Genomic DNA, 23,808 nt, shown 5'->3' on the forward strand with positions numbered 1-23,808 from the left:
ATCATACTCGTAAAATACCGCCTCGTTAAAGTGAAGGGAAGAACTTTCCGAACTCCGCATCTTTAGAATGGAACTTTAAATTGAAGCGCGCTGGAAAAAAATTGCAATATCCCACCTTTTATGGCACGCAGAATATTCATTGTTTATTAAACTGTGGAAGCCCGAGAAAATAATTTTCACCTCCCGGAAAAATCCGATAATCCCGGAAAAATAAATTCATTTTGTCCATTAAAGTTATCGAATTTTACTATTATTTCGTAAGAAATATTTAAATTTTAATAATTAATGCATATTATTTATATATACATATAATAATAATTATAAATTAATATTCCAAATGTGTTTATTTGATCTTTTCGTTATTTTCCGATTCTTCGGGGAGGTGAAAATAGCAAAGTTCTTTACCAAGTTAACGCAATTAAAAAAAAAAAAAAGGATCTCGGACAGGCGCTTACTTTAATGGGTTATACCTTTTTACTCCTTCTTAGACTTCTAGCCACCCATGAAATGGATCATAAAATTTAGATCTTCGTTTATAATCTATTAAATTTTCAGATCTTAATGTTAATAGACAATGGAAATATGATTTCAAGAAAAAAAAATGCTATCTTGGTTTTTATTAGTTATAGAAAGAAATCTTTTTTTAAGATTGTGTTTTTTCATCATCTTTTCAGTGAGTCTACTTACAAGTGCGTGACATAAGAAATGACGTGACCACACAAGATACCTCTGTCATCGTGCGCATAGCAAATATGTTGAACAGAGTAGAATAAGGATATAGCCCTGTCTGACACCCCTCTCAATCTATATTTCTTCTAAAAAAAACACTGTTCTCCTTTACCACAGCTATCTCATTATAATAGAAAGCACTAATGATCCTGATGTGTTATTAGGATTATCACTATAAACAATATATATTTTTTACAATGAAAAGGACCTTTATCCCTATAGTCTAAATATATTATATTGCAAAATGTATCAGGATTAATATTATTATAAAAGTTAATACCAAATACTGCAATGTATGTACAAAAGTACCCTTCGATCTTTCAAAACCGTAATTTATTAAGAACTCAGTAAATTAGAACAAATAAAAAGATGTTATTATACCTCTTTTAACGAAATTGCCTCTATTGTTGTGTCCTCTTCCTCGGAAACCTTGATTATTCATATATGGCGGCGGTGGCATTTGAGGAGGAGGTGGTCCCATCCAATTATCGTCTGGACCCCAATCTTCTCCACCGCTTTGATCATGGTTGTTGTGCGATGAATTGTCTAGATCATCATCCGATAGCCAAGGATTCGGAGGCGGGGCAAGCGGTCCAGGCTGTCCCATCATCATTGGCGGTGGATGGAGCGGAGGAGGTGGGGGTAGGGAAGTGTTCAATGGTGCAGGTATGATTGGTGGACCTACCAAATCATTAAAATTCATCATTAACGGTGGTGGAACGCTCATAGAATTATTGCTCAATGAATCTGTAATGTTTAAATTTTTAGTAAATAGACAGTATATACACTTTTTGTTACAGCTACTATTTAAAATACTAACCGAAAGAGACAAAATTGTTTTAGTGTAATATAGTAATAGTGTAGGGAAGGTCATACTTTATATATACACAAATATGTAACTATTGTATTCTTTCCAAACTTTTGACAATATTTTCATAAGGTTTTTATTTACCACTTTGAAAATTGCTTCTTATAATTTTAGAGGAGAATAAGCATAATGTAAGTATTTATTTGTACCGCCCGATTCCTCTAATGGGATAGGTACTGTCTTTCTTTTATTTCGCGCTTCTCTCCCAATCTCACGTTCGTTATAAAATAATATCCGAACGAAACATCCAAATAGGCACAAGAAAGTCCAGTTGGGTCGGTCAGTATTGATCTCGGTGAAAGTGAGGCCTCGCTTGCTTGAGCACATCTTTGTCGACATATGTGTTTCTTTGGAAGTGTTTGTGTTCTATTTTTAAGAGATCTATATTATGGTTTTCTTAATTTCTGATTTATCTCTTGTTATCAAGATGATGAAACATATCCAGCTGTCTCCTCACAGGAGACACAGTTGAAACAGGTTCCCCCCGTTCCATGGTTTCTTGTGGCAAGTTTAGGCGAAAACCAGTCCTGGAAAACAGTTCAGCCAGTTATTTGCTTTTAACAGATTAGTAATCTGTAAAAACTGTAAATCTGTAATATCATCTTTATAGTCCTATATTCTTTTTTTGTTTTCAAGATGTATTTTTTCATGATTCGATATAAGTCTCTGGTGAGAATTCGATTGTGATATTGGGAATTGACATTTTAGTGGTCTTTTAATATAGTTTATTAGACCTAACATTCGGGTTAAGCCTTTTCATGATGCGATATAAGGCTCTGGTAAGCAGTACCATTCGATTGTGATATATTTGTGTTCGTGATACGGTATAAGTCAGAGGTGAAAGAACCTGCTGCTGCATATTGTGAGTTATTTTCCTTTAATATCGAGGATCGTCGAGTTTTCCATGTTTCTCAGAGAAAAGATAATGTCTCTCCCCTTTTCATTTACTTCAATTTTTTTAATCTACTTTCCTTTCAGTTAATATTATCCCTTGTTTTATTTTCTTTCTGACTTGGTTTTAAATAAACCGTTTCAGTGTCCCTAGTCTAGATATGTTGAACCCCCACCCAACGCTAGATATTTTTTCCTTTAAAACACATCGTTAAAAATGAGCTTCTTTGTTTAACTTAACTTCAAAGACAGATGGGTTAATGTTTACTTTACCCAAAAAGCGCCCAACTTCTGAGCTTCCGTTTTACCCATCCACGTTTATTGTACGTTACAATATCTAATAAATTTTGTTGCAGATTCAGCTCTACTCACTACGCTATCTATTGTTGATAACATGAAAAATCGTTAACGACAAAAATAAGATGTTAAAATTTTTTTTGCAAATTTTTTTTAAAACTCACGAAAGGGAATAAGAAAAAGTGGGAAATACCTTTAACCCGGTGTCTGATTTTAAAGAATGGAATGAGAGATTAATTTGTATTTTCCTTTAATTTCCATATTTTAATTTTTTACTACATATTCGATTATTTAGGATTAACCAATCTACATATAGGGATTACCTTCCAGATTATCAGATATATTTCCAAATTCATTGACTTCGTCGCCATGAGTGAGATCATCGAAGAAATTGTTTGTGTCATCATCAGGTAGTTCAGGTAGCGGTGGGGGTGGTTCTAGCAAAAAAGAGTGATCATCATTTTCACTTCCATCGATAATAACCTGGAAATAATATTTATTTAACACAAAGACCGTTGGTATATCTATTATATGTATATAATACACACAACAAAAATGTCTAAGGAACACCCCTACTATTCCCCTTTTTTAAATAAAAACTTTTTTAATACATACCAGTCAATTTGAAAACCTATTCTCTACAAATTAAGGTATGCCATGAAAATTAATCTGTCAAATGATTTATTAAGACAAAAGTGGCAGCGCCTCAAATTCCTACGATTAATTGCTTCAGATTGTAAAGAAAAAGTACAGGTGTTATACAACAAAAATTTTTTAAAGATAGTCGAGTTAGATTTTTGTTTTATATTGACTTTTATGTTAAATAAACATTTTAATTAAATTGCTGCACTTTTTAACTTTTGATTGATTGTTTCATCAGAGAGAAATCATATTACACTAAAATTAAGATAAATTCGTTGCTGACTAATCAGGCATTATAACGGTATGTCACTTTTTATAATCCAATCAATATTGATGTATATCTGAGAAAAAAACTTGGTGGTCCTTAGATATTTTTGATGTGTGTACATTCCATGCAATTTTCATAGATTTTAAATGAGCCTTCAGAAAATAGAGAGAATGGAAAAATTGGTCTTGCGGATAAAACTAGTCAGGAAGAGAAAAAGGAGGACCAACACAACGAATTGAAAAAAGTGCATATAAAGAAGGTTGGTAGAGAAAAGCACAAAATAAAAAAATGGAAAGAAGTAATAAAAAAATTAAGGAAAACGAACTTAACATAACAAGATGTAATAATTTAATATTGTCATTCAACCTCAGACAACCCATTACCTTTTATAAAAAGAATACGATAACGAAAGAATGAGTTCATCAGGAAAATAGCCAAAAAAGGGAACCACAACATATTTTATAGGCTACACTGTAAATTCTCCTTTGTAAGCAATATAAATTTCAAATGTAAAACCAACAATACAATACTGGCGGTGGGAAGATTAGATCTAACATCAAAACTATCAAACTTTTTTGTCGATATGTCAGATGAGTTGCATAGCACGGCTTTCGGATAATATTTACCTTTAAATTTTCACTCTTTACTCTACAATTTTCATCATCGCTCAGATCCATATCGACATTGTCTGGAGATATAGGTGGTGAAGGATCATCTCTTTCCAACAACAACGGCGGTAGAAGCTGCTCCTGGAATTTTGGTGGCGGCGGTGGTGGAGGAGGGAGTTTCAGTTGATCTATATTAAAATCAAATCTGTAGTCTTGGTCACCGGAGACATTTCCAGGATCGTCAGCCGGCAAGCTTTGGATTGAAGCAATTCTGTAATCCTGTTATTAAAAACAATACAATATATTATTATATAAAATAATATATAATTTGTAATAAAAGTTATGTAAAATAATTATTTTTATTGAAGAATATTACATTTGTGCGGTGTTTCAATCCTTACAAAAATATAGATTGAAGAATTGGATGTGAAATAAAAAGAAGGTAAGCATCTTTTAACAATAATTTGCTGCATAATCGCTATTAGTAACAAGGTTCAGAGAGAGAGAGAGAGAGAGAGAGAGAGAGAGAGAGAGAGAGAGAGAGAGAGAGAATGTTCACCTAGCAAAAGCAAAACAAGCTCGAGATGTACTAAAATGACAGTGATGACGCATTAGATGAACACTATGTTGCTACTTTTGACCTCCAAAAAGCACTGCCATACACGAAATTGTCTACATCCATTGCATATTACAAAAGAAATATGTATGTCTATAACCTAGGAATTCATTCCTTCAACAAAAACAACGGCTTTATGTATGTGTGGGATGAAACAGATGGTGGTAGAGGATCTCAGGAAATATCTTCAATATTGACCATGCATCTGAAAAAACACCAAAAATCATAACCACGTAACTTTCTATTCAGATTCATGTACAGGACAAGACAGAAATTCTAAAGTGGCTGCCACGTTACTAAATCTTATTCAAGATCCTTACATAAACATAAGAACGATAGATCACAAGTTTCTTGTATCTGGCCATTCCTTTTTGTCAAACGACCGAGATTTTGGGGTTATTGAAAAGGCTGCCAGAAAATCTTCTCACGTCTTGACCAGACGACTGGATTGATGTAATAAAAACTTCAAAATTGACAGTGCCTTTTGAAGTAACTAACATAAAAAGGTGCGACGTTGTGTCAACAAAGAACATAGGAGATGTGCTTGTAAATAGGAAAAAAGCTAGTGATGGAGCAACTGTAAAGTGGTTAGAAATGAAATGGATGAGGTACGAGGGAGAAGATCCTTGGGTTTTGAAGTACAAACTTACGCTGAATGAATATTTTCCGTTTTTTACTGTCTCCATGGTCAAAATAAATGTCTCAAAATTCATTGGTAATCAAAGTCATCTGTACCCCACACCTAGACTCTTGACAGAAGCAAAGAAAAGGATATGCTGTCTCTCCTTCCATATGATCTGCCACCAGTCACACACTATCATTTTAACAATCTCTGCATAAACAGAGGAACCCGTTCACGAATCCAGCAACAGGGTGAAGAAGACGACATAAACGATCATGAACTGGTCTATTATGATTAAAATTAATGCCACTTAAGCTGTGAGAGTATTATTTAATATTGTTGTAACAAGTTTTTTATTTAATATTATTTTTTGTAACTAAAATTCCAGTTTTGTCATACTTCGTTATTTAATCCATTTTTTTTTTCACCAAATATGTCAGAGTAATAATGGATCAAGTCCAATGTTTTTGAAGTGTCTCCAATTATTTCTAAAAAGGTTGTTTATTTAATATTACACATAGTTTAATTATTGAAACAGCATATTACATAAGAGGTTGTCACTTAGATTAGGTTGGTTGGTGTATTATGTAATAGTAGAGAGCTTGTTAACTTAAACTCTAAATATCTCTGACTTAAGTATTATGGACATGATCCACTACGGTTCTGAACGCCTCATATATATATATATATATATATATATATATATATATATATATATATACATCCCGCTATCCTTTAGAACTCTTTTCACGTTGCAGTAATTTAGCATCACCAAGAATTGCTATCATTTTCTATTTATAAATTGTGTATGTTCGTTTAGGGTACCTTTGTAGGCTTGGCACTGTTGTCGGTTTTTTAATATCCCGATTTTTTTTATATATTTAATTTTTACATCAAACCTACGTTTTAACATCGAGCGGTAAAATCACTGTATTTGGCATCATTTTAGAGCCAGTAGATGTTGCCGGTATTAATCCTTAAAATAATATTTTAGATACCTAAATATCGATCGGTTGTTTGGGTCAAGTTCGAATGACGACATTGAAACTACCTGCTCACAAGTTGCAGTCTCAACAGGTTTTTTTCTTCGTTTAGATGTTATATTTATTTAACCTAGATATTTTTGCCCAGAGAATCGTGTAGGGGAATATTTTACATAAATTTTAATTTACAACCTGTTTAGTCGAAGCTATCGATGAATAGTTTGAGATAAATATTATGGTTTTATGGAATTAAGGCCTTTATTATTGGTTGTGATTGTGATAATGTTTGAAATTTTGATTTCCATTCCGGAAATCGTTCTCAAACAACGTTTTTCTGTACAAAATGTGTATACACATGTTTACATAATTAGTACAATAAACAAAGCTATTGTAAAATAATAGTGGAAATCAAAACGTTAAATATTAGTTAATTAAAAATGTAATTTTCATCTCAATAACGACCAATAATTGTGGCTTAATCACATAAAAAAATAATATTTGACTTTGACCATGCCATAAGAAAGTAGTTCACGGAACCTCGCTAAATAATTTAAAAAAATCTTATACAGAAATTTAAATTCTAAATAGTATGAGGGGTAGCTGACGAAAAATTCGTAAAGACGTACAGTTGATTTTGCTTTGTTTTTTTAAACAATCTTAAAAGGCAAAAAAAAAATAATTTTTTGCTTATAAAACGTTTTGTATACATTCTAAAGAAAAATAATTCAAATAATAGTTGTAGACCATAAAAAGTTTTTTATGTAGAGAAATACCAAATTTAAATACATAAATAATTGATATAATTCCAAAAAACCGTAAACTCTGATATTATGTTTGTAGTAATTTATAAATAATGTTAATAACTTTGTTTTTGGCCTAATGACAGGCAATTATGGCAATTGATGAGTTATTAAAGTGTGCTAAATATCAAGCAGATCCAAAAATATTTTACAATTTATTCAATTTGTTTATGACAGAAAGCGATTATTTAAACAACCGTACTTGTCCAAACAGTATGACTCTACAAGTATTTTGTAACTTGCAATCGATTCTTTTCGCTTTTAGTTTTAGGGTATATTAAAAAAACTTTAACATATTATTAAATTTTTTATTAAGAACCAGTTTGAATAGGGGACTTTTTAGTTTTTAGACCACTTCACGTTTTTTCAGTTTCTTTGACAAGTGAGGATTATCTATTCGCTTATTTCTTAATATGGGCTATGAGCAATTATCTAGTCAAGTCAACACTATTATAGAAGTTACCCATACTTTTTTAGTAGTCATTCAGACGGTTCATCTTAATTGTCCCCATATGGAACATAAGTCCGAGAAAAGTCTTAAATTCTGTTTGTGTTGTTTCTTTCCAAAACGCAATCCTCGATTTTTCTGAACGACTTTGTGCAAATATTTCGTCAGAGTCAATCAGAGTCACTTCCACCATTCATTTAATCTACATCGTCCTCGCCAGATGCTTCTAACAATGATTGTAATTCAGCAGTGGTCAATCTATGTTTATATTCACATTTAGCTTTTTTAGATGTCGAAGGCATATTATTTACATCCATCTTTTTATAAATACTATAACTCACTTTTACGGAGGTAATTAACAATTAAAATGTTCTACTAAAACTATCAACTTACGACTTCCAATACTATAAGGCCACTTGAGGTATAATACGTTTTTACTCAATAATAGTTCCTGTATAAGTAAAATTGTTTTTTAATGTGCTCCATTGAAGCACACTAGACATATTCCAGTTTTGCCATCACATTCTTCAGAGTATATTTTAACTTTTTTAACTTTTCTATCGTCCTTTCTACTAGTCATGCTTCTTCTTAAAATTTTGTTACATCTTGTACACTTTCTTCTCTTTGTATTATCTACATCGCTTTGCCTGAGATGGTATTTTTGGGTGTAACTGTTCGTGAGGGTTACAACATTTCTTTATTTGCAAATGCCTTCGCGAACTCCAGTCTGAACTCAAGGATAGGTTGTCGCTTTTTTACGTTTTCTATTATTTAGCAACTAAGCATTTACTACTGCGGTATTAAATGCGGTATTAAATATTAATTCCACTGCCACTTTCCGGTACCACTTCAGAATTTTGCGTATTGGTCTTTGGTAAGAAGCCACTTAATCACTAAAATCAACACTCTTTTTCACCAAGTTATAATCGAGAATAGTTTTTGGTTTTAGTACTTGTGTATAATTTTTCTTTTCATCTGATTAAACCAAGATATAACTATTATGTTTAAATGTTGTAAGGATTAAAACTGGTCTTTTGTCGACCCATTTTATTACTTGTAAAATCAATAATGGGGTTAAGTTTCATCGTGAGTAACTGGTTGCAATTTTTTTAATCGAGATTTTGGTTTTACATGTTTTTATAGTAAAACATCTGCACATGAATAATTCGTTTCTTGAACAATGATTTCAATTCATCGACCAATAGTCTAAAATAAGGTTTTATTACGTCGTCCGGAATATTATAAACTGGTTCTTTTTCACAAATATATTGGAAATATGGTTTACATTCTATATTTAGAAAAATCTTTTACTGCAACTCTTGTTCCCATAAGACCGTATGTTATAAATAAATATATTCCTATAAGAATTATCTTGAAAGATGGAAAAAAATACAATAAAAAAGTGCAATATTAAGTGTTATTTAAAAAATAATAAGTCATTCACGGGCGTACAGTTAAAAACAAAAGTTTTCAGTGTTCTATTGCTTGATTATTATTATCTGGTATTCTGAAAATGTTGACATTTTTTCCTGGTCTGATCTCCATCAACTAACGTCATCTTTCTTAATTGGTGGGTTGTATTGATCAGGTCTCTTTAAGTGTTTTGTTGCTATCCATAGTGAATGATCTTCTTTAGACAATGTACTAATGTAGTGTTCAAATGTGGCATTGCGTACATCATGTAGCGCTCATCTTAATTGTCTGATTATCTACCTCTTGCTCTTTATTTTTCGACTATTAGTTGTATAATATAATTCGGAGTGTTATTTGTCTTTTCTTGATTTGGAATTGTTAATCGTGTAGCTCCATATGAAATAGTAGGAGATGAAAACGGCAGCATATTCATCCATAAAAAAAAGGAAACGCGATAAAGATATCTGAAACAACTGTTTTATGTTATAAGAGATGAAATAGTCCGAAATTACCAAAACAGGTGAACAGGGCACTATAAAGAGGAAGTAAAATTAGCTATGAAACAGTTTGAATGAGAAAAAGAAGTAAGCTTAGACCAAATACCAGCAGGAATTATTCAACTGAAGAAAAAAATTAAATCGATAACAATATTCACTCCATTTACAGAAAAGGCGGTGACCCGCAATTATTTTAAGAACTTCTTTAATAGCCTCCAGTCAACAATTTCCTAACCATGTTTAAAAAACGTACGGAATGCACTGTATATACTAACCCAAGTCGTCAACATACTTGTTGTTCCAGTTTTATATGCATTTATGTTTTATTGCATGTATTACGATCAACTTAAAGGTTATGCACGACTTCCCTTGTATAGGTACACAGGCAAGCACATGCGGGAGAAAAAAGATTTGTCATACCGTTACATTATGTCAAATTTTAACGTTGAATATTTTATGGTCCCCTTTGGGTTATAAAACGAATGATCGACTTTTTCTCGCACAGATCCCTGCTATGTAACTTTACAAAGCGAGTTTGCTGGGTATTAAAGAACCGTCTATGGCATCATATAATTTTACGCTAATATTTCACGTTCTGCGACGCATTCCACGTTTGACACATTGTCTTTTTTAGTTTTCTGTCATTCTATTTGTTAAATCCTATCTCATTCTCGTCACAGCGTCAAGGAGCAGTAAATGTGTATACTGAACGGGAGGCATATGTCTAACAGTGAACGTTGGAGATTTTTCGAGTTTATCATATCTTCTTCTTTGAGTGCCTCTGCTATCGGAGATTGGATATCATTAGGGCGATTCTAATTTTATTTACTGCTGTTTTGAATAATTCGTTAGTGGTACAGCCAAACCACTCTCTTAAATTTCTCATCCAGGACATTCTTCTATGGCCTGGATTTCTGCGTCCTTGGATTTTTCCATGCATTATATTTTGTAGGAATGTGTACTTTTGTCCTCTCATCAGGTGGCCAAACTATTCAAGTTTTCTCTTTTTTATATTCAGTATAACTTCTGGATCGTTATTTATTCTGCGTATTACCTCTTCATTTGTAATTTTATCCACCCGACTTATTTTTAGTATACGGCGGTAGCACCACATCTCAAAGCTTTCAAGATTTTTAACATTCTTCTGTTTGAGTTAATGCCTCAACAACCGTAAAGCAAAGTACTGAATACATACTAAGTAGTTAACTAAAAGTGGACGTATGCAAAGAGATGTATGACGTAATCGTATGGTATTCGCTAATAATCCTGTCACGTAATATGCCACACACTTCTGTGCGTTAATTCGTTTACGCAACTAAGCCTCTTTTGACATAACATATATAGGAGCAAAGATATATACCTATAGTCCTTTTAGTGTTGATGTATTTGATTTGTACGTCGTAGTATTCTATTAGTTAAATGGTACCATTTGAGGTACTTTACGTCACGATTGGACTAATAGGATCGAAGATACATAACTAAGGCCCTTTTGCCAAGCTACTCTATTTAATTTTTATATCTCATTGTATTATATTAGTTAAATTCTATCATTTAAGGTACGAAACGTCATGATTGGACTAATAGGACCGCAGATACATAACTAAGGCCCTTTTGACAAGCTGATGTATTTTATTTTTCTATCTTATTGTATTCGATTGGTTAAATCCTATCATTTGAGGTACTGTACGTCACGATTGGGCCACTAAAAACAAAGATACGTAACTAAGGCCCTTTTGACGTGATGCTGTATTTGATTTCTATGTCATTGTATTCTATTGTTTAAGTGCTATCATTTGAGGTATCGTACGTCACGATTGGACTAATAGGACCGAGGATACATAACTAAGGCCATTTTGACATGCTACTCCATTAAATTTTTATACCTCATTGTATTTTATTTGTCAAATCCTTTCATTTGAGGTACTGCACGTCATGATTGGACTAATAGAACTAAAGATACACAACTAAGGCCCTTTTGACATTGTTCTGCATTTGATTTTTCTATCCCATTGTATTATTTATGTTAAATCCTATCATTAGAGGTACTATACGTCACGATTGGACTAATAGGACCGAAGATACGTGACTACGGCCCTTTGGACATGTTGCTGTATTTAATTTTTTTATTTCATTGTTTTTAATTGGTTAAATCCTGTCATTTGAGATACTGTACGTCACGATTGGACTTATAGAAACGAAGATATATAATTAAGGCCTTTTTGACATGCTGCTATATTTGATTTTTCTGTCTTATTGTATTTTATTGGTTAAATCCTATCATTTGAGGTGCTGTACGTCGCGACTGGACGAATTGGAGCGAAGATACAATAGGTAGTTGCAATATATCATAACCCGTTACTTTTAACCAAACATGATGCCAGAATGATTTGTAGATGAAAAAAATATATATATATTCTTAAATTTACTATTTCGTCGTGGGTAATATTATATTCAACAACGATGCCAAATTTCTGATGCTAAAATGATTGATAATGAAAGTGGGATATACATTTTCATGTATATAATGGCAGCGAGTAAACGGTAAAACCCTGAACTAAATATATATAATATTTTCACTGTACCATCATTTTTGACTCAAACATTTTCTGGAATAAACTTATATAACTCAGTAAGGGATAAAAAGAGAAAGCGGATATTTTAAAATACCAACACGGTATCAAGACTCTAATCAATGAGATGGTTAAAATTCTCGTAACAAGTACGGGAAAACAGTTATTAAGGTCTTGTAAAGTAGCGTCGATATACAGATGCTACTTTGCAAGACGATGCTAAATTGATGGTAAAAGCATAATGTATCGATGCGAAAATGATAGTAGGATGTATATATATATATATATATATATATATATATATGTATATATATATATATATATATATATATATATACATAGGGAGAGAGAGAGAAAGAGAGGGATAGAGAGAGAAGGTGGGAGAGAAAGCAATGTAAAGTTTCACTAAAATTAAGTATATTTGTAAAACATTTTTTATTTATAAATAATACTCTATATTATGGGAATAAGTTAGATATCTATGATTTAAAATAGAGTACTCCTGTTTCACTACACCATACTTTCGATAATGTTTAATGATATTTTCAAGGCTACAAAAAAACGAAGAGGTTTTTAAATTTTGATTGGAAACTATCTAAACATCTAATCTAAACAGCTCATATTGATAGCTAACATCAATAATGTTCTTCATTCCTGATTAATGGGTTATTATAGTTGTTGGTGTTTCTAGTTTTACTATTTCATTTGAAAGTAAGTTACTTGCAAATCTCTCTCCTTCTAGTAGAAAGGGCTCTGTCAGGAGTAATTTTCCATTACCTAGCTTCGCATGAGACAAGAATGGACCAGGAACGAACAAAGGGGACTAAATTATACAACAACTACGAAACTGGATCCCGTTACAGGTCGTAGTTCCTAAGATGAAGAGGAACTACTGAAAACTTTAATTATCTTGTGAAGCAACGGCTCGACAACAGGTATTACAACGCATCCGAAAGCCATGAACATAGCCACATAGAGTGCGTACAAAATATTTGTCAGTAGCAATGTGATAAGATATACGAGGTATTACTTACAATCTATAATCTACTTGCAAATTGCAATAATACACAAATGTTGTTATTAATAAAAAATAATGTTATTAACGATCTTAATGTTTAAATAACAAAAATTGTTGTTGTTAGCATACCCTAAAACCAATTTTCACAACTTAAAAAAAAGGCAGTCTAAATATGCTGATTATGTTGCACTGACCTCTTAATACTACGAAATAATACTGTAGTATTACTAGGATTGTGCTTTGAATGTGTTACGCGAACAAAGTAATATACTTAAGTGCGTGAAAAAATATAAAAAATTATAAAAATATCACCAAGATATAAAAAAACTTACCTGATCTGACTGATTGTTCCAAAGGCTATTAGAAAGAGAATTTTGAGAGTTGGAATGTCCAGGAGATCCTGTAAGGCTTATCAAGTTTCGGTGATCAACATCTTTTGTTCCTAGACTACTTTGAGAATCATCTGAAAATAAGATGAAAAATTTAAACACAAAATAGAAGTTTATCTTTATCAACGGGCTAGCAGCGCTCCCTTCGTTGTGAAGCAGAATAGTTGCATTCGTTGATTCGAGCCTCACGTCCAGCCAGAAAATTTTTAATCTAGTAGCATAAAAAAAGGAGACAAAAATGACCCATCTTACTATCGAACTATTACGTTGCTTGACACCAATTTGAAATTATTGACTATGATATTTGCTGAAAAAATAATTGAAAAGTATCAAATATGTGAAGAGCAACAAAGGTTTCGGTGTAACAGATCAACTGTCGATGCCATATTCACAATAAGACAAATAGGAGAGAAAGCAGTAGAATTTAATACACTTGCATTAATGTGTTTTATCGACCTCATTGAAACATTCGGTCGTATTAGACTACAAGATGTGGTTAAACTTTAACATAGAGAAACTATAACAGCCACTATAATACAGATAATAAAGGATATTAACTGATCACAAAACAAGAATAAAAATAGGAACCGTACTAACGGAGGAAGTCAACATTTAATGGTGGTCAGGGTGATAGCTTGAGCTCGTTATTGTTTAACTGGATAATAGACAAACTAATAGAAGAAGTAACAATGTCTGGAACAAGGTACAAAATGGGCAACAGAGCAATAAAGATTTTATGCTACGCAGATGATGCAGTAATATCCAATAATGAAGATGATCTACAACGAATGATCTACGCTTTGGAAGCTAACGCAGAAAAGTTTAACCTGAAAATATCAGCACTAAAAACAAAGTCCCTCGTTATTGCCAGGGAGCCAATGAGATGAAAAATTATAATAAACGAAGAAATAATAGAACAAGTATCGGAATTCAACTATCTGAGAACTCAAATATCGTATTATGAAAACCAGCAGCATCTCCGAAGGAACTAGCATACAAACTAATGAAGCAGCGTACGTGTCAGGATGTGTACAATACGTGATATGGAGAAATAAGAACATGAGAATAAAAGGAAAAACACGCATATATAAGACTTGTGTACGACCGATATTAACCTATGCTTTAGAAACAAGAGCAGAAACAACAATTACAAAGTAAATCTTAAGAACAACAGAGATGAAAACACTGAGGGCGATAGCAGGTAAAACTTTAAGAGACAGAATCCCTAATACACAAATCACAGACATGTGTAAAGTACATGATATCGTCAGATGTGGATGTCAAGACGAAAATGGAACCAACACATTTAACAGAATGGGAAGAGAGAGACTTGCCCGAATAGTAAGAGATGGAAAACCAAATGGTAAAAGACCAAAAGGCAGACCCCCTAAAAGATGGAGAGGAAGCTGGCAGTCAACATCGCAAATACTGCTAAATCAGTACGGAAACAACATGCCTTAAAGCCTAACATACATACGAAGAAGAAGAATAAATCCCATTGAGTCGGCTGATGGATGAGTGAGACAGTAAGCAATATAGCCTCCATTACTTGCAGTACTCTTGTATGATCGAAATTTAAGGCTCTCACTCTTTGCGAAAAATTCATTCATCCCAGATATCTGCGGTATCAAAAGGAATGAGCTCTGAGGACTCTTTCCGTGTTTAGAGGAACTGGTATTCTGAAGTATCTCCCAAAAATTTCCGCACGCATCTGGACGTCGCGAGCAGTAACACTTTTTGCATGGCCCAGCTGTATAATTATCATTATTATTATGTATTTTCAAAAACTAATATCATCTACTACTACACTATCTTTTAAGACAAATTTATCGAATGTATGACATTTTATGACTCCGAAATATTTTTTTATTACTAAAATATTGTCAATTTTTACCATATCGAATTATAGAAACGAATAACGATTAAATTTTTTTTAATTTCTAATGTAACTATTTATCTTTGAAATGTTAATCCTTTTTAATGTAATATTACCAGTCTGTATCAATATTATTCGGTATGTGCAAGTTCGGAAGAGCGACATCTAGTGTCATAGATCAACGAAACTATTAGCATTTTTAATATATTACTCGTATGTAAACTATGTAAAATAATTATAATTTATATCAATATTTGACTTCGAAAAATTGTTAATAGATTTTTAATTGTAAAAATTGGTAAATAGGTATATTATTTACGTTTAGATTTCGTCATTTGAACATTAAAGATATAGGTTATTAAAAGGAGAACATTTCGAAAGTGAGACACCCAGTATCATAGATCAGCGTACTTTTTAGTAAACTGCAAACAACTACAAAATAACTTAACTTGTTTATTTCATACAATAATTACTGCAATTTATATCAACATTTTACTTCGAAAAATTTTTAATGAAATTTTAATTGTAAAAATGTAATAAATAATAAATACAATTGTAAAAATTAAAGATAGAAGTTATTAAAAGGTAAAAATTTCGAAAGAGAGACACATAGTGTCATAGATAAACGATGTTTTTAGTAAACTGCAAATAAAATGACTTAAACTTGTTTATTTAGTACAATAATTATTGTAATTTATATTAGAAAGCCACTTTTCTCTTTACATTAATTTTTACTTATAATTTGGACATGAATAGAACTTTAATTGATTATTTCTTTTCATATTTTTAACATTTAAAATACAATATTTGCGAAATCACATTTTCTTCAATGACAGTACTTATGAAATGAGCTAATAAAAATGCAACGTTTCGCCGCTTCACACGCACGATCGTTTCTCGTATCCCATCCAAATACTTGCATAGAGCGAATACGAGCTTTATTACAAAAGGTTACTTTTTATTTTTCTCGAAAAAATCTATGTGTTCATCAATATCTATTTTGTTCATCTATCGCTAATATGGTATAAAGAAGCAACCTTCACGAAGATCGCATCAGAGACACTATTGAAATTGGGCATTAATTTCATTTTTATTCTTCGTCTACACTCCTTTAAATGGTTTTATGAAAATGGTCCTATTCAGAATCACCATTTTGATAACCTCAATTAATATTGAGGGAATATCTAGAGGCAAGGAAGTTTTATTAACATAATGAGAAATACAAATGTGTGTTTTATTACAGGATATCCACAGAGGGCTGACTTCCTCCAAGCCTAATATATCTGGTATGGAATTGACCATTGCAAGACCACATGAAAAATATGGAAGTGCTAACTTTGGCCAACCTGGTTTGAATATATTATCATCTGCTCTTAATGAACTCCACAATGTAGGAATTCTCACTATCTACACATTAAATTGCCCTGTGGTCTCTGTGTACAATCACCTGGGGAATATTTCACTTTCACAGCACCTGATAACTTTAACTACTGCAACCCCAACTCCACTATCGACGATTTTAATTGTCAGAATAATGCATGGGGCTACAGTCAGACTGATGGCAATGATAGACAGTTGGCGCTATGGGCAGATCAAGGATAACTACAACTGATACACGATGTCCAATTTCTCCCCTCTTTCAATAGTGCCAATTAAAAGAGGATATAAATCAGATATTCTTTTTTGTATTACAAAAAAAGGCCGCTCAATATAAAAAGAATATTGCAGGTGCACTTCCCCGCACCCAACACAAACTAATCGTGTACGATTTGAATGCTATAACAAAACTGCAAGAAACGCCACTTACAAAATTCTTCATCATCATCATCAATGGCGTTACAAGTATTCGTGAGTGATTGCCGCGTTTATAATTTATTGCCTTCCATGTTTGTCGGTTCTGTGCCACTATTTCTCATTGTCTCACTCCCATTTTTTCCAGATCATCTCTGACTGCATCTATTAGGTAAAACACTGGGTACTTTTACAACAAAAAATACCCTACCGTGATTGGAAGAACAAGACTTCTCGTCTTTTTCTTTTAATACTTGTAGAATTCGTTTACCTCTACATTCCATTATGACTTCTTATTATATTATTTATATTACAACCGTCTTTTAATGAAATAACTACATTAACCAATGCATAACAATAAAAATTTTAAACACATTAGAAATATAACCTTAAAATATATCGACATAGCACCCTTGCGTCAACAAAACCTTGTTAATTGCTTAGTGGATAAAGGTGTTATGTATCAAAAATGTAACATAACACCTTTATCCACTAAAAATATACACTGTACGCGTGAATTGGCGCCTTCCTCATCTAAAAAATTGTTTAACTAATCTTAAATCTAGGATTTTTTATTATTGGGAGGTTAGATCTATATCAAGAAAGTTCAAAAATTAATGCAAAGTCATTTTTTCAAAAAATGTGATATGGCTCCTTTATCCACTCATGTCTTCAAAAGATTCATTGTAGATTGTAGTTTTATGTAAATAAACACAACAAGAAATAATTGTTCAAAGAAATTGTTTCCATTTTGTTTTATTCGGAGATGAAGCAACGTTTCACAAAAACGGATTTGTCAATCGGCATAGCTTCAACTATAACTCTACAACAACCCCGTACCACATAATTACGAAGAGTCAAACCAGGTGGTTCTTAAACGTTTAGGGTGGACTTTTTAGTAAATCGTTTAGCTATTTTACTTGAAAACGTGCCGTTCAACCTCCATCAACAATTATGGCATTTACATCGCACTTATCCAAAGTGAATTGAATGAACAATTTCCTAACAGATGGATATGAAATCTAACATTTACCCACTAAGCAATTAACAAGGTTTTGTTAACGTATAATGCTATGTCATATTCAGGCTATGTCAGGTTATATTTCTAATGTGTTTAAAATTTTTATTTTTATGCAGTGGTTAATGGAGTTATTCCATATAAATTATATGCAGCATTATTCCGCTGCAGCGTTGCTAGTTCATCGTCGGCCTCAACGTGGCAGAGCCGGCTTCGAACTTAACACTCTCTTACACACGGAGCACTTGCAATTTTGCACTAACATTCACTGATTTGCCCTAATGACTGTTCCAGAAAATATTCGGACGTCGTCGTAATATAGTGCTCAACAATTGATAAGGATCATAATTATGATTTCAAATATTTTAAAAGTTTGTTGAGATCCTAGTATGATGACTTGAATAGAATAAATGAAAATAGACGACTTTAATATTCAACTTTTTGCTGACCCTAGTAAAAAATGGCCATAATGGCAAAATTTATTTTATTTCGTTTAAAATTGATAATAAGGTCGGGGTATTAATATTACTTTAATTATATTAATTTTTTACAAACTTCGGCTATTTATGGAGTAAAATATTACTTCGGTCCTTATCAATTGTTGAGCACTGTTGTATTTGACGAATAGAAAATTTCTTACATCTCTTGTTGTCATATTTACGGAAATGGATGTTTGGAGACCTTTTGAATAGAATTGAAATGAATAGAAAGAAAATGCCACGATGAGTAGATAAGTCAAAAATATATCGAGAATACATCATTTGTATTTTAGTATTATTTATACAGGGTGTTTCATTAACAGTTATCCATATAGTAACTAGAGATACCTTAGCACAAAATACGAAGATTTAACCTAAAACACTAATCACATGCTATGATTTTTGTGACTGATATTTTTAAGTTAAAGTTGATTTCATATAATTGAATGAACTATCTTCCAATAAAATCCTTGCAACTCATAAATATTGGCAATATCATTTTGATGTCTTCTACTTTAAAATGTTTAATATGTCTGATTTGCCGATATGAATGAGTAAGATTAAATTTAATTATTAGAAGAATTTTTTTACTAACAACAAAATTTTTGTAATTGATTAATATTTTGTATTTCGATAATGAACTCCGAAGTGAAAGTCGTAGAATTCGTAGAATAGCTTACTGATTAATGGGCGTTTGTAGAAATGGTTTAACCGTGTAGAAATTTCGGTATTGTTGTAATTAAATACCCATTTAGAATTTTCCTGATAATAGTATCTACTAATAATTGTTATACGAGTGCGTATATCTATAGCAGTTTTGCAGTTTGTAGAAATGGTTTAACTGTTTTGTGTGTGCATTCGAGAAGGTACGTTAACTTGTCAAAAAATAATTGCAATTTATTTTTAAACTTTTTTTATGTACTGTGTCAAAAACATGGAGCATTTGGAGGTGAAAAGTTTCAAACAAGGACAAATCTTAGATTTATTTGCGCGACAAATTATTTTGAATATGTTGATATATACAACAACAACAAATTCCGATCTGACTCCAACACAAATTGTTTCTACAACAAGTACAGCGCTGGGTGTTAGCGATAGGACAGTCTGGAAAATTCGTCAGGAAGGATTGGATCATAATGGAGACTTACCCAAAATTCTGAAAAACCCACGTAAACGGACCAAGAAGGAAACCAATCGGGAGTTTACCTACGATGAGAATATCAGGAGCCAATTGAGAAGACTTGTTCACATGGAATTTTTCTTAAAGAACATACCTCCCACAATCAAACCTATCCCGGATGTCGTTAATTTACACGAACATTTGCCTAAATTTTCCAAAAGTACTCTATATCGACTATTGAGAGAGATGGGGTTTGTTTATGAAAAAAGAGGAAAGAAAGCAGTAATGATGGAACATCCTGACATAATAAATTGGAGGCATAAATTTCTTAGAAAAATACAGAATTATCGAAATCAAGGATACAATATTTTCTATTTGGATGAAAGTTGGGTAAATATCGGACATACAGTAAATAAGGTATGGATGAATTCAACCATAACCAGTTATAAGGATGCATTTTTAAAAGGCTTGACTACTGGTCTAAATGATCCAAAACAAAGAGGTCCGAGATTTGTCTTGTTACATGTTGGATCTGATAGAGGTTTTCTACCAAATTCAGAATGTGTATTTTTAGCAAAAAAAGATTCAGGCGACTACCATGACGAAATGAACGGCGAGTCTTTCGAAAACTGGTTTGAAAATAAACTAATCGCAAACCTCCCAAAAGGAGAAAAAAATGTGGTAGTAATGGATAATGCTCCATATCATTCATGCAAACAAAATTTCCGAAGAAGCTCCTGGAACAAACAACAAATTCAAGAATGGTTACGAGAGAAGGATATATTTTATGAAGAAGATTATTTAAAGTCAGAACTATTGGATGTAGCAAACAGTTATGCAGATATATACGACAAGTATAACATCGAAACTTTGGTCGAGAAATACGGCGTAGAAGTATTACGATTGCCTCCCTATCACTGTGAGCTTAATCCAATAGAGATGGTTTGGAGCCAAGTTAAACATTACGTTGCAGCCCGAAACACTGACTTTAAAAAAGATCGTGTGCAACAACTCATCCATGAAGCGTTTGCCAATGTCTCTGCTGAACAGTGGCAAAATTAGATACAGCATGTCATCAGAATTGAAAAAGAAATGTGGATAGCTGACAACCTACAAGAAGATATCCTACCGGTGATTATCACAGCCAACACCGGCAGTTCCAGTGAGGACGATTTTTCCGAAATGGAGTAGAGACCAGACACTGTTATTGCAAGTCTTATCTTTATTCATTAGGTAGCATTTAGGCTACATAAATTTTTATTCTTTTATTAGCGTAATTTTATTCTTTGGTGTATACACACTTTTCTTTGTAATAATTGTTGATACTGTTATTAGTAATAATTGATCCAAGTTGGTATATATCCTGTCGGTATATAAATTAACAATTTAAATTTGTAGCAACTACGGAGTTACGATTTTTTTTGTAGCAGTTTCCCTAGTAGACTCCGTTCTGTTATTACACCCTGTATAATTTAGTAAAAAAGATTTAAAAGAAAATAGTTTTATTAAATTTTGTGTAATTTGCAAAATCTTGAAGTTGTAAATAATGTTACATTTACTTCTAATAGTATTGCATGATTTAATGTTATCGTACAGGAGGGCCAACGCGTACTGTACATCTGTATCATACCTGCAGACTATGAACGTGCCTAGAGGCCTAAGCGGCAACGTCGCTTCTCATAACCACTGTACTGAAATCCTCTCGTGAATTTGTCTACAGTGTTTTACCTAATAGATGCAGTCAAAGAGGGCCTGGAAAAAAATGGGAGTGAGACAATAAGAAATAGTGGCACAGGACCGACAAACATGGAAGGCAATTAAAAACGCAATCACTCACAAATACTTGTAACGCCATTCATGATATTGGCGTTATTCGAGCTCATTTCGAACACATTCTACAAGGAAAATTTTATTTAATTTTTAATTTTTTTGTGTGTTGCTGTAACACATTTGTAAACAGCAAAATAAATAAAAATAATAAATTGAATTTATAAAATACTCCTTTTATCACTATAATTTAAACCATCTTCAAAACTATTAAGTATAGAAATAGGAAATACTTGGTACAAATTAAGCTACATCGACTTAAGTTTATGATGGTGGTATAAAATACAGGGTAATGGATTTAAAAATACTGAGTAAATAATGACTTTGTATTTTGATTTACTCTGTATTAGATTTACAGAATATTAGCAAAATCAATCATTTTTATGAATTTTGACAATTATTTAAAAACTATGGCTACAACAGGTCGTTGCTTTTGTACCCCTTTTGCATTATACAGGGCGTTGAACTTGTTACGATTGGCATTGAAATTTGGTTATAACTTTTTAAACACCCTGTATAACACCAAACAAATTTGTATTCTTGTAACGAGGAAGTGAAGCAGATTTTAAATTTAAAATAAAATACAGAGTGTTTCATTAAAAAAAAAAACATATTTTTGATGCAGTACAGTGTTACGGAAAACACTGTATATTTGTAACTAATTTTAAAATGTGAAGCTTATAGTCACTTCCTAATTTTGTGAATAACTTTTAGGTATCTCCTATAATAATAGACTTTGCCACAAAAGTTGATCATTCTGAATACATGCGTTTTTATAAATTTGTCGAAGTGTTATAATTATTGTTGTTACTTAATACATCAATAATAAAACAAAAGAGGAACTATAAAGCTTTCTACCCTTCTTATCTCTTTTTTAATAACAACACTACAACATAAATACATTTTTCATACTACAGTTTTACTTATTTATTACATAGAACTATTATAGTACATTATATAATAGCTAAAAAATCACTAAACAGATCACTGATTATGCAAGAAGAAGAGTCAATCTAAGGATATATTAAAATTGTCTAATATTAGTTAGTCAAGACAGTAACAAAAGAAAAAAAATCAATTTACCCTCATACACATAATTTTCCTGTCCCGCAACTCCCTACTACAATATATTTTATTAAGAATCTAACACTGTCTGCCTGTGTGATCTGAAGGAAAGCCCCAGACTTTTGAAACTAGATATATATGCTCCTCTTGGTTCAAGGAAGAACCATATCGAATTGGGGGACAATAAGTTAGAGGTCACCAAAGTTACAGATAACTCCGGATAGAAAGGACACAAACTCTTGAAACTTGAGATATAGATTATTTAGGATATAAATATACAACTTGCTAAATTTGAAGTCAAAAGGTACAGAATTCGCAAAAAATACACGTCAATTATCGTCAAATTGTCTCAGATCCACAGTGTAAATTACTAGTATTATGGAGGTTAACAAAAGTTGGTCGCGCTGCCGGGTCTTTCGATACTCCGTTGTATCGGTTTAGATTTTTTGAGATAGTTAATTTTACTTGTAGATATAATATAGTTTTTTCCCACTAAACTGAATCACACATTAGATGTCCTGGTTTGTATGCTGCAAAATTTTGATGTGTCGATCCAATACGTTGTCGTTTGCGACGCTTTTCAAATCGATGCCACGCATTTTTTAACTTACCCATATCGTTAGATATTCCTGGAATTATCCTGTGATCTACATCGATAGCTCTGCTGTTTATAACATTTTCATGGTATTCTATAGGATTGGCATAACCTTGTGTTTCGAACATAGGAGGGCTTTCTGGGGTGTCTAAAAAATTTAAGAAATATATATATCAGCTTAACACTTATTACGCTGTTTTAAAGCATGAGTATATATAATCATATTTTGTCTGATTCAAACAATTATTAAAGAAACTGTAAAAAAAAACTAAATGACAGAAGACATACCTGTCGGAAACCCATGAGGGAAAGAAACAACAAAAACATTCAATAAATGTTGGACCATTAAACAATGGATGGACATAAGAATATAAAAAA

At 32.2% G+C, this 23,808-nt stretch overlaps 1 protein-coding gene across 2 annotated transcripts in view; it reads right to left on the reverse strand.

The window, feature by feature from the left end:
* LOC140434467 (uncharacterized) overlaps window positions 1–23,808 on the reverse strand; it is a 59,053-nt gene that overhangs the window by 9,300 nt on the left and 25,945 nt on the right. The window contains exons 9-13 of one of the 2 annotated variants that reach the window (XM_072522761.1): window positions 23,447–23,578; window positions 13,603–13,733; window positions 4,322–4,582; window positions 3,109–3,268; window positions 1,111–1,476 (exon numbers count right to left, since the gene is read on the reverse strand). In XM_072522761.1, the coding sequence (XP_072378862.1) occupies window positions 1,111–1,476; window positions 3,109–3,268; window positions 4,322–4,582; window positions 13,603–13,733; window positions 23,447–23,578 (1,050 nt within the window). The remainder of the gene's footprint in view (window positions 1–1,110; window positions 1,477–3,108; window positions 3,269–4,321; window positions 4,583–13,602; window positions 13,734–23,446; window positions 23,579–23,808) is intronic. The other variant, XM_072522762.1, reaches the window with a different exon arrangement.

Source organism: Diabrotica undecimpunctata, chromosome 2, assembly GCF_040954645.1.
Source record: "Diabrotica undecimpunctata isolate CICGRU chromosome 2, icDiaUnde3, whole genome shotgun sequence".
Lineage (NCBI taxonomy): Eukaryota > Metazoa > Arthropoda > Insecta > Coleoptera > Chrysomelidae > Diabrotica > Diabrotica undecimpunctata.